At 40.8% G+C, this 13,408-nt stretch overlaps 1 protein-coding gene across 2 annotated transcripts in view; it reads right to left on the bottom strand.

The window, feature by feature from the left end:
* Window positions 1-13,408, bottom strand: part of Pdzrn4 (PDZ domain containing ring finger 4) — a 362,449-nt gene that overhangs the window by 160,075 nt on the left and 188,966 nt on the right. Inside the window, exon 1 of one of the 2 annotated variants that reach the window (XM_048444801.3) lies at window positions 2,074-2,356. The exons of the other annotated variant lie outside the window; for it this stretch is intronic. Coding sequence (XP_048300758.3) covers window positions 2,074-2,142 — 69 coding nt within the window. The 5' untranslated portion in view covers window positions 2,143-2,356. Of the gene's footprint in view, window positions 1-2,073; window positions 2,357-13,408 lie in introns of those variants that run through there. 2 annotated transcript variants of the gene reach the window in all.

Raw genomic sequence — 13,408 nt, 5'->3', positions numbered from 1 at the left:
GCAGCTATATGCCCTCCCAAACACCTGGTCAAGACCCTGCAGACTTTCATGCATGTTCTAAGCTGCCTTTTCTCGAAATAAAAACAGGAGGTAGTTCGCAGCCCATCCGTGTATTATATGAGCTTATCCCTGCTTTCCTTTGATATCTCATCTGTCCATTAACTCAATAAAAATAGGCGGCACAGCCGGGGATGCAATGCAGAAAGGTCCCCCTTGGAAAACGCAGGCAAGACCTTTAAGCTGAGGTTTTAACTTATCTGGCGAAAGCCAGTTAAATGGAAGCTAATCCTTCATTTCCCCCTTTTATTAAAGACCATAAGTACTACAGCTTGGGAGTAGCGAGAATAAAATAAATGGATGGAGAAGCACAGGCAGAGGCAATAAGGAACGAGGCTTAGCTGTTTGCTCAAGGTTTGGGAAGCACTTGAAGGTAAAACTCCCAGAGAAGAAGGCTCAAAACCCATAACAAAGGCTCCTGCTTCTGAGAAAGCAAGATACTGCCTGCTGGATGCAGGAACCCTGCCCTTCGAGGATATAAACATCATATGCCAGGCATAATTGGGGGTGTGAGTTCCCACCACCACCACACTATGCTTTTATATAATTTGGAATTGAGATGTAAAAACCACCACCAACAGAACGATGAACCCCCTTCCCTGCTCCTGGACCACAGAAATCCAACGCTGGAAGTCCAACTCCAAGAAGCAAACTAAAGGAGAGTGCTCCACCTGGAGACTGTTTTCAAGCATCAAAGGCAAGCGTCCAGGAGCCCGCTTTCCTTTAGCCCCTACTTGCAAGTTTATAGGTTTTCTTTTCCAAAGGAAAGCCAAAGGTATTGCCCCCCCGGTGTAATTAACAATGTTAATCTTCTTTTTCCTCTCTCTGGTGATAAAGGAATCATTTTTTATATTTAATTAATGCAGAGGATCATTTTGGAAAGTGGCTAATGAGCCTCTGATCACATTACCATGAAAATGTGCATTAACATTGCAACTGAGGAGGCTGTTTCACGTGTAGCAAATCCACTTTGTAATTAGCCCACTGTGAAATGAATCACGTCTGGGGGACTCAGAGGGCGCCAGGAGGCAGTGGGCACTTGGCTACTGCTGGGCCATAGACCACCAGCGTCCCAAGCACTGCCTTTTCAGCAGCAATACTGTCTAAAGACAGAAGGAGTCCTAGACTAGGAAAGGGGATAAATAAACTTTATTTTGCCAGATGAGACAAATTTGCATACGAATATCACTTAAAAAATAGTCAACGAAGAGAGTTATATTCACATTATAGAAGCTGTCCAGTTTCCTTGTGTTTTAGTCAGAAAAGCCCTCAGATATGCGCTGAAGAGATGCTTGAATTTCTAAGATTTTTTTTCCTGAGTCAACACATGCACCCTGTAATCAGCCCTTGCAATTAATTTATAGTGCTAAACACAGAGAAAATAGTGCAAGGATGCAAGAATAGAAGATTAAAAAATTCCTTGTTATCTTTCTTAAGACATGTCATGTAGTTTCCTTTATACAAAAATACCAAGTCTTAAACCAAAACAACAACAACAACAAAATGTCTCATTAACCAGATAATTTCCTCTGACTAACCAGATTTGGCAAGAAACTTTTCCTGTCTATTCAAAATCACTCAGACCACAGACCTATTAACTCCCAGTACTTATGCAGACAATGATACAATTGATTTTCAAATGTCAACATGATCCCCAAACCAAAGAGGTCTCTCAAAAGATTACAGTCAGCGACCCCAAAGCTGTTCCTCTGACTTGACAGACATCTTGGCAGCAGATACCCAAAATGTTAAAAGACTCTCACAGGAAGTCATCTGAAGGGGGAGTGGCAAGGAAACTGAGAACTGCCACCCAAACCTCAAATAAAAAAACCCCAAACAGCAAGTCTGCCCTCATTCCTAAATGCACCGAAAGACAAAAAAAAAAAAAAAAAAAAAAAAAAAAAAAAAGAAAGAAAGAAAGAAAGAAAAAAATCAAGCCAGCCAGACATCATTTCCCTTTGCTCGCTGAACACAAAGCCTGTCTGCTTCAGTTGCCGCCTGCAGAGCTGCACTCACCTGGGAAACTTCGTACAGGAGTTTGTAGTGTTCCTCTCTTTTCTGAAAAGTGCACAAATTGCAGCCCATTCTAGGAAGCAGGGAGAGAGCACAAATCTTCGAGCTTCCCCAGCACTGCAAGGCAAGTGAACTGCAAGGGAATCACCCTCCAGACTTGAGTACTGTTTATCATCAGTCACTTCGGTCCAGAAACGGACGAACCGCTGTGAGCTGAAAGCAGAAGCCGGGAGTGCATGCTCTCCTCCGCCTTCCCGAAGTATCTTGCACTCAGCGATACACACAGAGTTTCCAGTCAGTTCATGGCAACACTCCCCCTGTCTCCGCATCAGTGCACATGACTACACAGATTCCAGCTCATGAATATTAATAGTGCCTCATTGATTATTTATGACAGAACATGTTAGCAGGGTGGGGTGTCATAGCTGCTGCTGATGACAGATGAATATTCACTAATTAAGAAGCAAATGTAGTGTGGTTAAACAAAATTCACTTATGTCAATACCATCTCTGTTTATTAAGGATAGAGGGGTTGAACATGGGGCATTTAAAAAGATCATACATTTAATTCCTCCATTGCTATAAGATTCTAATATGGTCATAAAAATTGAGAAACAGAAATTACTTAGTTTGCAACTCCAGGTTTTGCAACAAAGAAATATTTTCAACGTTAGTTAATATAGGGAAGATGAATAAGAGAAATTATTTAAATTTAGAAAACAAACCCAGAAACAAATGAAAAATATGGAGTTATTTTAGGAAAGGATGAGAATGCATGTGTGTGTGTGGGGGGGGGGTCTTCCAGCTTTCATTTTGACCATATAGATAGGACTGAGTGGATTATTTATAAAGACCAGCACCCAGAGAAAATGCAAGACACAGTCTCTTCCTGCAAATAAAGAACATTTAAGCAAATGTGAGCAGATGAAAAATAATAAATATTTTAATTAGATAATAAGGGCATGTCCATTAAACAGACATCTGAAGCACCATAATGCATGTAGATCTATATTTAAAAATTAGATAAATACAATGCACTTCCTCAGATAAATTACCAACATATATAGTATTTATGCTAATTTTATTAAAGTCATATATAACATTTCAGGATGCTGACACTGGTGATATTTACATTCTGATATAATGCACAATAATTCCATTTGTGATTCTATATTTGGAATTTATAAGATGCAAAGGTGAACACAGACTCAAATATGAATCTCAGATCTGCAAATAATAGAATTAATCCATTTAAGTTTACACTCACAAATAGTTACTTGGGGTTGCAGGATAGTAGTTTGGGTCCTTTAAAGATAAACTACAAACAGCCAAAGCAGATTAAGAAAAGTCAATTTCTTTTGTCCCAACACTGACGTGTCTAAAACCTCTGCCAATTAAAAAGTATGTCCTTCTCCCAGTACATTTTAAACTGGACAGGACAGCAGATCGATTTGAAAGCAAAACAAAACAAAAACAAAAAACCCTTACTTATATACTTATGTATAAACTTATATATACTCATGACTCTGGCTAGAAGACTTGGGGGATTTTGAAGATGTTAAATTGCTGAACATTTCTCTCTAGATACTTTTTGGCATCTAATTTCCTAAAAGTGCTTTATCAAATGTTTTTAGAATAGGTAACAGAAAATGAATCCAATAGAACTAATTTTTAACAAATTCACTTTGTGACTAGCAACACCTCAACCCGGCCTGAGATGAGCAACCATTGTTGGTCATTTCCTTGGGGACGTAATAATCTGATTATCTGGGCCTAATTTCACCTAACAGCCTGGATGGGAGCCAAGCCCTGGGACCTTCCCGAAAGTGGTGTGATAATTGGTGGTGCTCACGTGAGCGAAGATCACCAGGATCCTGCAAATTATAAACCACTTGTAGGAGACGTTAATTAAGTCTTGATTTCTTTATGGAACAAGTGTCTTCAAAGAGGCAGTCACAGGGAGCTCTACGGAAATCAATGGGGGCCACAAACAGAAGCAAATATTTTAAGTGTCGAAGACGCAATACCTTTGATGTTATTGGGTGTGAAGATGCCTGGTCTCACCTCTTCCAAGCACACCCTGATTGCATTTGGAAGTTTCTAAGCTGAATGTCAGTGAGATATGGATTCTGGGATATTGATGCTCTGTATTTAAATATCCAGGTCGAGGAATTAGACAACAAGGCAAGGATGGCTCATTCATTTATTTCTGACTGTTTGCTGTCATGACCCACTAAACTCCTTTGTGGAAGGTTTTGGAAGCTGGGGATGCAACTACCTAGGCTGTTACTCATTTGGAGCTCTTACTGTATCTTAGAGTTGACTTATAATAAAAAATAAACAAAGCTTTAAAAATTTTTTTCCGTTATCAAAAAGTAAAGTGAGCATTTTCGCGAAGTAGAAGTAAGCAATTTGAATTGAGGTTGCTGGTCCAGTTCTGCAGCTGCTCTTGGCTGCTGTGTTTCTTCATTACTAGGCCCTCTGTTCTTTTGTTTCCATCCGAGAAAACAAGTGTGGCTTCTCCAGTCATTTATCAAATGCTGCCCTTGGCCCATCTACCCTGGAAAGATTCCAACCTCTGTTGCTAATGGGCTCATCCCAAAGAATTAAAGGGTGTTTTGAACAAAGGGCCCGTAATCCCAGAATATTCAAAATTTCACTGGAATATGAGGGCCAGATTTTCTAGCAGCTAAGCAGCCTATCTTGTATTGGAAAATTAAATGAAGTTGGAAATGGAGAAAAACAACATTAATCTGAATATTTGCAAAACACGAATAGATTAGTTATCACTTTTGGGATGTTTATGAGGAGCGACTTTCTGGTTGTTTCTAGCAGAGAATCTTTGCAATGTGTGAGAACATATATTAGGGAATGGTGCATTTTGTTACATACTTACTTATTTCCATTGTCTTTCATTTGTAATTACTGTCCTCCACACACATCCTTCTAAATAGGACATGTGTTCATCAAGATCTAATTTAAATATCAAAGGTTAAGCTGGTAGTGAATGTCGGAATCAACAATTTTCAAGTTCATCCTTTGTAACTTGTAGCCCTGAATAGCTAGAGAGTAGTTGAGAGGGCCAGGCGTGGGTGGTACACGTGTGCCTTTAATCCCAGCAGAGGCAAAGGCAGGGGAATCTCTGTGAGTTTGAAGCCAGCCTGTTCAACAAAGTGAGTTCTAGTAAGCCAGGGCTATTACACAGAGAAACCCTGTCTCAAACTAAATGGATGAATAAATAAATAATAAATGGGAGATGGGATAGCTGGGAGGGTATTTATCATTACCTTCATAGAAATACACTGGCTAATAAGTGAAGATGGTGTCTAGACTGTGCCCAAGGCAGCAGCCCTCAGTCAGTCTAGGTACTGTGAATTACTGCCCGCCGATATGATACCTACTCTCACACATATCAGAGATAAATGGTTACTTTGTGTCACCTGATAGGAGAAAATGTTGCCGCCATTTGAAGACTTTCCAAAGGCAAACAGATTGTAGTGAGTGCAGAGGACAGAGGATCATAGTAAACAATGCTGTGAGCAAGCAATTATGACATTGACGCTGCAGATTGCATTGTATAGATGGACATAAAAGAGGAGAGAGGGGGAGGGAGGGAAGAAAAGGGGAGAGAGAGAGAGAGAGAGAGAGAGAGAGAGAGAGAGAGAGAGAGAGAGAGAGGAGACTGTCTATACTTAAAAGAGACTTGAATGGCATTGCTATAGTCTATTTTTAAATATGTCCATGACTTAACAGAATTATCAAAACCATGAAACTGAGTGCCAACAAGTCGTGGCGATGGTCATTCTTAAGGAAAGCACAGGTAACTAGGCAGGGACACCAGACAGTTACAGCATGGCCAAGAAAAGTCAGAACTTCTGAGCTCAGTTGTGGCTTTTTAAATCAATTAGTCAACAGATAGACTTTGGCTATAGATGGTGTCTTTATTTTTGATGCATTTCATAGTAAGATCTATAACTCACCAACAACCTGCATCATGCAACTCAGTATCCTTATCACTCTTTCTGATTTCATTGGTTCTACCTTCTTTGCTTTGGTTGCCTTGGATTAACTATAAGCCCGAAATGTAAGGATTAAGCTCCGGAAATAAAGAGTCATGGATGATGTGGTGAAGATTCTCTCTCTCTCCTCCCGTCGGGCTCGGGAAATGAACTGGTTTTGTCTCGTGTGCTCGCAGGCCTATTTGTCACAGAGTCACTGTCTTCTTGTCAGACCAATTGTGTAGCACCATGCCACTTGTGTTCAAGTCACCTTTCGTCTACTTCACACCATCCCCAAAGCCCAACATGGGTGAGGCTGGCAATTTAGATATGTCAAAGGGAAGCTGTATGGGCTCAGAGGCAAAGATGAAGTTTGAAGATATTCCAAGAGAGAGAGCATTCACAAAGCTTTACTCAGAGTGTAGAACTGTTCCACTCTATATTTATGACCATGTCCAAATCCTACTTTAAACTGTTTCATGTCTCATGTAGAATTAGAAACATAGTGTGTCAGAAACATAGTATGTATGTACATGTGTGTACCAATGGCAGTTTTAGGTACCTTGGAGGGGTCTCAGAATGTACCACTTAAGGACAAAGAGGGGGAACTGCACCCATTTTCAGTCCTTACTAAGAGAAGTAATGGCTAAGTGGGACTGTTCTGCACCAGCAATGCTCTGAGCCTCTCAACGCTGCCATGGGCAGTGGCTAATTCAGCGGCTACCTTTACGATGAAGCACATTTTCCTTGCTGATGTGGTCCCTCTACTGATCATCGTGAAATGCAAGCCTTCCAATACATTAACACACAAGCTGTGCTTCTGTATTCTAGCCCTCATCCTTTTAGGTGATGCTTTATAAACACATGTAGTTCACATATCTTATACTCAACCGCAGACACAGAGAACCCAGAGCTCAGAGAGATCGTCTTGCTCAGGGTCAACTTGAGGAAAGAGTTATATTTGCTTTCTCCGGTTCCAAACTCTGAGGTTGTGTTCCATAACTAGCTGCCGAGCTGTCTCTCTTTTATGGGAAGTAAGAGCTCTACTGATAGGTCCTTTCCTAGTGATCAAGGAAATAGAACCTAGAACTTCAAAATCCTGCCGTTAAAAAAATTATAAAATGAGGGAGAGAATACGGCTAAGATTCATCCTAGAATAGGAGAGGTAGTCCATGGTTTAAAAATATACACCTTCTCTATTAGAGTATTGCAATGTTTTTTCACAGGTCATGACTGAATGTAATTAGCTAACGCAACAGCAGGCTGGGTTCAGACACTGTATCTGGATGCTCACCAGGATACGAAACTGTCTACACATGCTGGGGCTGTGCTGGCTCTAGGGCAGGACTCCAGATACAGGAAGTGCTCAGTGCTGATCCAAATGGGCACTGCAAATGACTCACTTCTTCCTTTGGGTCTCAGTCAAGCTGCACTTCGGTGTCTAGTCTATATCACTTTCTCTTTGTCCCAGATGCTAGTTGGGTCTGTTTGTCCTTTGGAATAAACTCCTGAAACACTAGGCAAGTTCCATTTCAGTCTCCCTTGGGATCTCATAACTAGCAGTGATGTCTTTAGTTCTGAGTTCTCCATATATTTTATCCACAGCCATACATGCCATAGCACACATCACGTCTATATTCCTGTTTTATCTCTCTTATTGGACTATAACACGTATGAGGGCAGCAATAATATATGATTGTTGTTTAAGCTGTTAAAACTTCTCAGCGTGGCACCTTTCACTCTCTGGGGTTTTAATAAATGCTTAAGAAAGAAATAGATGTGATTGGGAGAAGACATTTCTAGATCTAGCAAAGGGGCATACATTTAGATTTGCATTCTAATGCCTAATTAGTGGGTGACATCCCCCATTGAACTCTTTTAAGAACGAATTGTGGAAACATGAGCATAAAATATATTTAATTTGATTCTATAAATGTAAATTTTAGATCCCTTAAGACTATCTGTGATAGGTCTACAAATGAATAAGGTCTGAGGCCTGACACACATGTTTTACAAGTTGCTCGTGTTTACATGACAAAATTTCTCAACCTTTAAATTAACATTCTGACCCATGTGATAGTGAGTTATTTATTATACACAATATTTCTGAATGCTTACTTTCTGAATAATACTGGCATATGGATGGGAGGATTTGGGAATTGAGTTTTACTTTTATACTATCTCAGAGGTACATGTGTGAGCTAATGTACCATATTTATTACAGGGGAAATCATTTGATGCTAAATATCTCTACTCCAGGAGACTCCAGAGCCCTTCCCTGCCTCTAATCTAGTCTTGGTCATAGCGGTATGGGGCATTGACCAATATCGTGAGTTTGGGAAGATGTAGCATTGACCATTCCCATGCCTGTCTTCCATTTGCTCAGTGAAGCCTGACACATCAGCATGCTGAACCTTACCACACTGGACTCATTTGCTGGCCATATTCAATTCGTCCCTAGCGTCAATGCCTGCTGTCACCAGGTGCTCCACCAACTCTACATTTCTGAGAGTGGGTTCATTACTAGAGAGACTGCAGATGGAATCACTAAGACTCTTATCCAAATCTTGTAGTTATTACCTCTGTGGTTTTGCACAATTTACACATTCTGAGATAACATTTAATTTCAGTAGATTGTGAAGATTGCATATGGTGACAGATATACGCATGAGTTCCTGAACTATGAAAGATTTTCTCCGTGTTGATGTGTGTGGGTTCGAGAGTCAATGTGGCTTGTTGTCTCAGTTACCGATGTAATGTGAAATGAATTACTAATACGTTATAATTACTATGGTTTTTTCCAATATTTCTTATTTTAAAATGGGTGTAACTATACCATTTGCTGTGTGTCTTTTGAAAGAGATAAAGTTACAATGATGTGTATTAGATTTATCTGGCCCGTAATATGTCCAGAACATACTGCTTATGTTTACCACAGCAGTAAATAGAAGAAAGATAATTATGATAGCCTTCATACTTCAGAACTCAGACTTCAGAAACATGTCTGGAATGTTTTCTAATTATAAAGAGACGTTGTGATTCCTCTCACAATACTTGACATTTATTTGTTGAACTGTTATAATCATTTCTACCATCTCGTTTGCTCCTGAGTCCTTTATATATCAGTGTCTTGTTTACTGGTTCTTTGTTTAACACAAACAGCGGCACGGGAAGTACCCGTCCTCATTCACGCAACAGCTTTGATGCTGTGCTTGTTCCTCTCCTGCATAATAAACAAGTATTGTGAACACAAGTGCACTAGAAACTAAGACAGCACGAGGCAATCTGTATACTCGTGGAACAGGTAGCCTAACAACAGTTTTTGAGAGAAATATTAAGTACCTGTCTAGCCCAGCTCAGTTGCCCTTCATTGGTTAGAGGCCAATTGGTCTTGATGATGCCACACTCATCAGCAACAATATGGGAATTAGTTTATCGTGAGTGGTGTCATCACTGATTTCACATCATAAAAGGGTTTCAGCAAATGCTCACTAAATGATTTCTTTCAACCATTCTTTATTGAAGAATATTGTGCATTAAGCTAGGCAGTAATTACTGGACAGACCAGTTAGAAAACACAGGTTAATGCTGATTTAATACTTCTCAATTCTTTCACTTGAGACTCCATGCTATCACCAATTTTCCCATATCAATACCTTGAGATGGTTAGTCCTCTTGACAGGAATAATATGTGATCATATGACTAGTAAGTGGGAAAGCAGGACTCATGTTCAGTATGTCAGCCTGGCACTAGCTCACCAGTACCTTAGACAGCTTGTCCCTCAGAGAGAGTTATCATTCTAAAACATTCATAGATGCTTAGGGGAAAAAACACGGGCGATGCTTGTAGCATGTTGAGATATGAAAATTTTCCCTGAGGGCCAGAAGTGTAGCCTAAAATTAACTCCCAGGATCCATGCTGCATCCTCAAGCATGACTGCATAAAATAGATTGAATAAAACCTAAGCAATTTCCTAACTTCACTCCACTCGGCTGCCTATGGGATATTGCTGCACTTAATATATGCCGGCAGCTGAATAGTATTTCCCTTTTTATACTTAGTGGTAGGGAATGCTCGGGACCTCATATTCCATGTCCCTATTGAGGGATAGTGAAAGGCAGCTACATAAGCAAGGCAGATGTGGTGGTTTGGGGAAAAGTGGGAGGTTTGCTGATGAAGCTCAGGTTTAAAGTTCCAGATTTAGGGCTAGGTGTGGTGGTGCACACTTTTCATCCCAGCAATCAGGGAGCAGAGACAGGAGGATCCCTCTGAGTTATAGTCCAACCTGGTCTATAGAGTGAGCTCCAGGCCACCCAGGGCTACACAGTGAGAAAAATCAAACAAAAAAAAAATGTCAGATTTAATTCCTCTTGAGCTTCAGATGGACCCATTCACTAGCGGGTATATCTACTGAGACTGCACACAACCCATTCGAATCTATTTTTATCAATACTCGGAATCGTCTTCTACATAACTGTGGCTCTTTGTCAAGTGTTGTGTGCAGAGGTGGCCTGGCAAGTGTAGCCTGAGGGTTGAGCATCTGCCTTGCTTCCTCCTGCACCACATCTAAGGCCTGGACACTGCCCGTCTGAACTAGTCAGTCTCTTCTCCCCCCTCGTCCTCCTCAGGAGCCATTCTTTTAGGCGCAGGCCACCATCCCTTCCACTAAGGTCCTGTTCTCTTCCCAGCAGTTAGAGGTAGAAGAAAGTCCGTGGAGCCACTGTTGCCTTCCTGTTTTCCACTGCCTGTGAGCAAACATCGATGAGCCTTCTCCTCCAGATCCCTTTCCATTTCAGGCCTTAATCCGAGTCTAGATGCTTCTTGCCCATCGGATGCTGATAGTACTCAAGCCTCCCTTCTCATCCACAATCCCTTTCACCTAGCCAGTCATCATAATGGTGGTCAGGGCTTACAAATGCCTCAGACTTCACGTGGTAGATTTTACAGTGAGGGGGAACATCAGACAAATGAAAACATAACCATTCCATGAATGTTCAGAAAGTAACCAGAGAAGTCACAGGCAGAACACAGGAGCAGTATGGGGGTCAGCCTTCTTGTTTCCCTATCCGATTATATACGAAGGCAACATCAAGTCAATGTAGATGATGAGAAACGAGGTAGATAAAGGGATATAGACCTAAGAGATGACCTTTTCAGCTCGGATATTTGGGTTTTGACGTTTCTGTCCTTGGAGGGTCCTATGAAGTCACCCACCTGCTGTGGTCCTGGCGTCCCCAGCCTGACCGCGTTCCACTTTGGAGAACAGCTTTCGCTGTGAACCAGCAGGTGAGTGCTGCCTCTGTTTCTGTGGATTCGAAAGAGAACTGCCCAGCTTCACACATTCTAGCGCAGAATTTGTCCCACACCGTGATCATCAGCATGAGTGCTTAGTTTATTTTTAGACTTTGGTGTTAGACAAAAGTCTTTAACCTTCCTAAAAATCATTTGCAGTATGGGGCTGGAGATATGGCTCAGAGGTTAAAGGACACTGACTGCTCTTCTGGAGGATTTGAGTTCTAGTCCAAACATCCACACAGCAACTGACCCAGAATCCCCCAACCTTCTGAAACTTGAGTTTCAGGATATTCAGTGCCTTCTTCTGACTTCTGTGAGCACTGCATACATGTGGTGCATAGATATTCACACAGACAAAACACCCATACACACAAAATAAAAACAAAACCCAAAACACGTGCAATATGCTTTTGAATAAGTTGCATACTGAAATATGCTGAAGCGTCCCTGTTTTTTTCCTCTGTGAATTGGGTATGTCAGAACCTAATCCAAAGCAGTTTGCAGAACATGACTTTATATGGTAGCTGATTCGTATAAGTACTCAATAAACTTTAAATAACATTTTACGGTTTACAATTTTTATCATGAAAATATTAATGTAAGCAGGTATGTGTAGAGACACCTTGAAAATGTCATCTATTCTTAGGAAGCAACTGGATTTCTCTCATGTAAGCAATAACTGCTGGGACAGCCAGGAGGGAGTGGGGAAGGGCTCAGAGATTATACAGAGCACAGCCTTGGAGAGACAAGGATGCTCTGAGTCTCCTAGTGTTTGCTGAGCTTCCTTTCCCATCATACTTTGTTTGGGCATCCAAAACCAAGGTATTCATCTAGAAATGGATGTCCCATCATCAGGAAGCATTTTCAACTTATGTTGGGTATACCAGCTCCATTAATGGAAAGGAATATAGTGCAAAATTGCCTATTTAGAAAATGTCCACTTTCTGGGAAATATACTCAAACATATTGACACAGAAAACTTCCTAAATAAAACCCCAGTAGCACAGATACTGAAACAATTAATAAATGGGATCTCCTGAAACTGAAAAGCTTCTGTAAAGCAAAAGACACCATCGACAAGACAAAATTGCAGCCTACAGAATGGGAAAAATCTTTACCAACCCCACATCAGACAGAGGACTGATCTCCAAAATATACAAAGAACTCGAGAAATTGGTCATCAAAAGAACAAATAATCCAATAAAAATGGGGTACAGATCTAAACAAAGAACTCTCAACAGAGGACTCTAAAATGGCTGAAAGACACTTAAGGAAATGTTCAACATCCCTAGCCATCAAAGAATGCAAATCAAAACAATTCTGAGATACCACTTTACACCTGTAAGAATGGCCAAGATCAAAAACATTGATGATAACTTGTGCTGGAGAAGATGGGGTAAAGGGAATACTCCTGCATTGCTGGCGGGAGTGCAAACTGGTACATCAGTATGGTGATTTCTCAGAAAATTAGGAAAAAACTTATCTCAAGAACCAGTAATACCACTTCCGGGTATATATACAAAGGATGCTCAATCATACCAGAAGGACATGTACTGAGCTATGATCGTAGCAGCATTGTTTGTCATAGTCAAAGCCTGGAAACAACCTATATGCCCCACGACCAAAGAATGGAAAAGGAAAATGTGGTACATTTACACAATGTAGCACTACACAGCAGAAAAAAATAATGACATCTTGAAAATTGCAGGCAAATGGATGGATCTAGAAAACATCATATTGAGTGAGGTAACCCACACCCAGAAAGACAAATATCATATGTACTCACTGGTAAATGGCATTTAGACATAAAGCAAGGAAAACCAGCCTCAGTTCACAATTCCAGAGGATCTAGACAACAATGAGGACCCTAAAAGAGACATACATAGATCTAATCTACATGGGAAGTAGAAAAAGACAAGATCTCCTGAGTAAACTGGGAGCATGGGGACCATGGGAGAAGGCTGAAGGGGAGGGGAGAGGAAGGAAGGTGAGTGGGAAGGAGATATACAGCTCAATGAAAGCAACAAAAAATAAAAGGTTTAAA

The sequence above is a fragment of the Myodes glareolus genome, chromosome 19 (genome assembly GCF_982192425.1).
Source record: "Myodes glareolus chromosome 19, mMyoGla1.1, whole genome shotgun sequence".
Classification (NCBI taxonomy): Eukaryota; Metazoa; Chordata; class Mammalia; order Rodentia; family Cricetidae; genus Myodes; species Myodes glareolus.
This window is presented reverse-complemented; position numbering and strand designations above follow the sequence as displayed.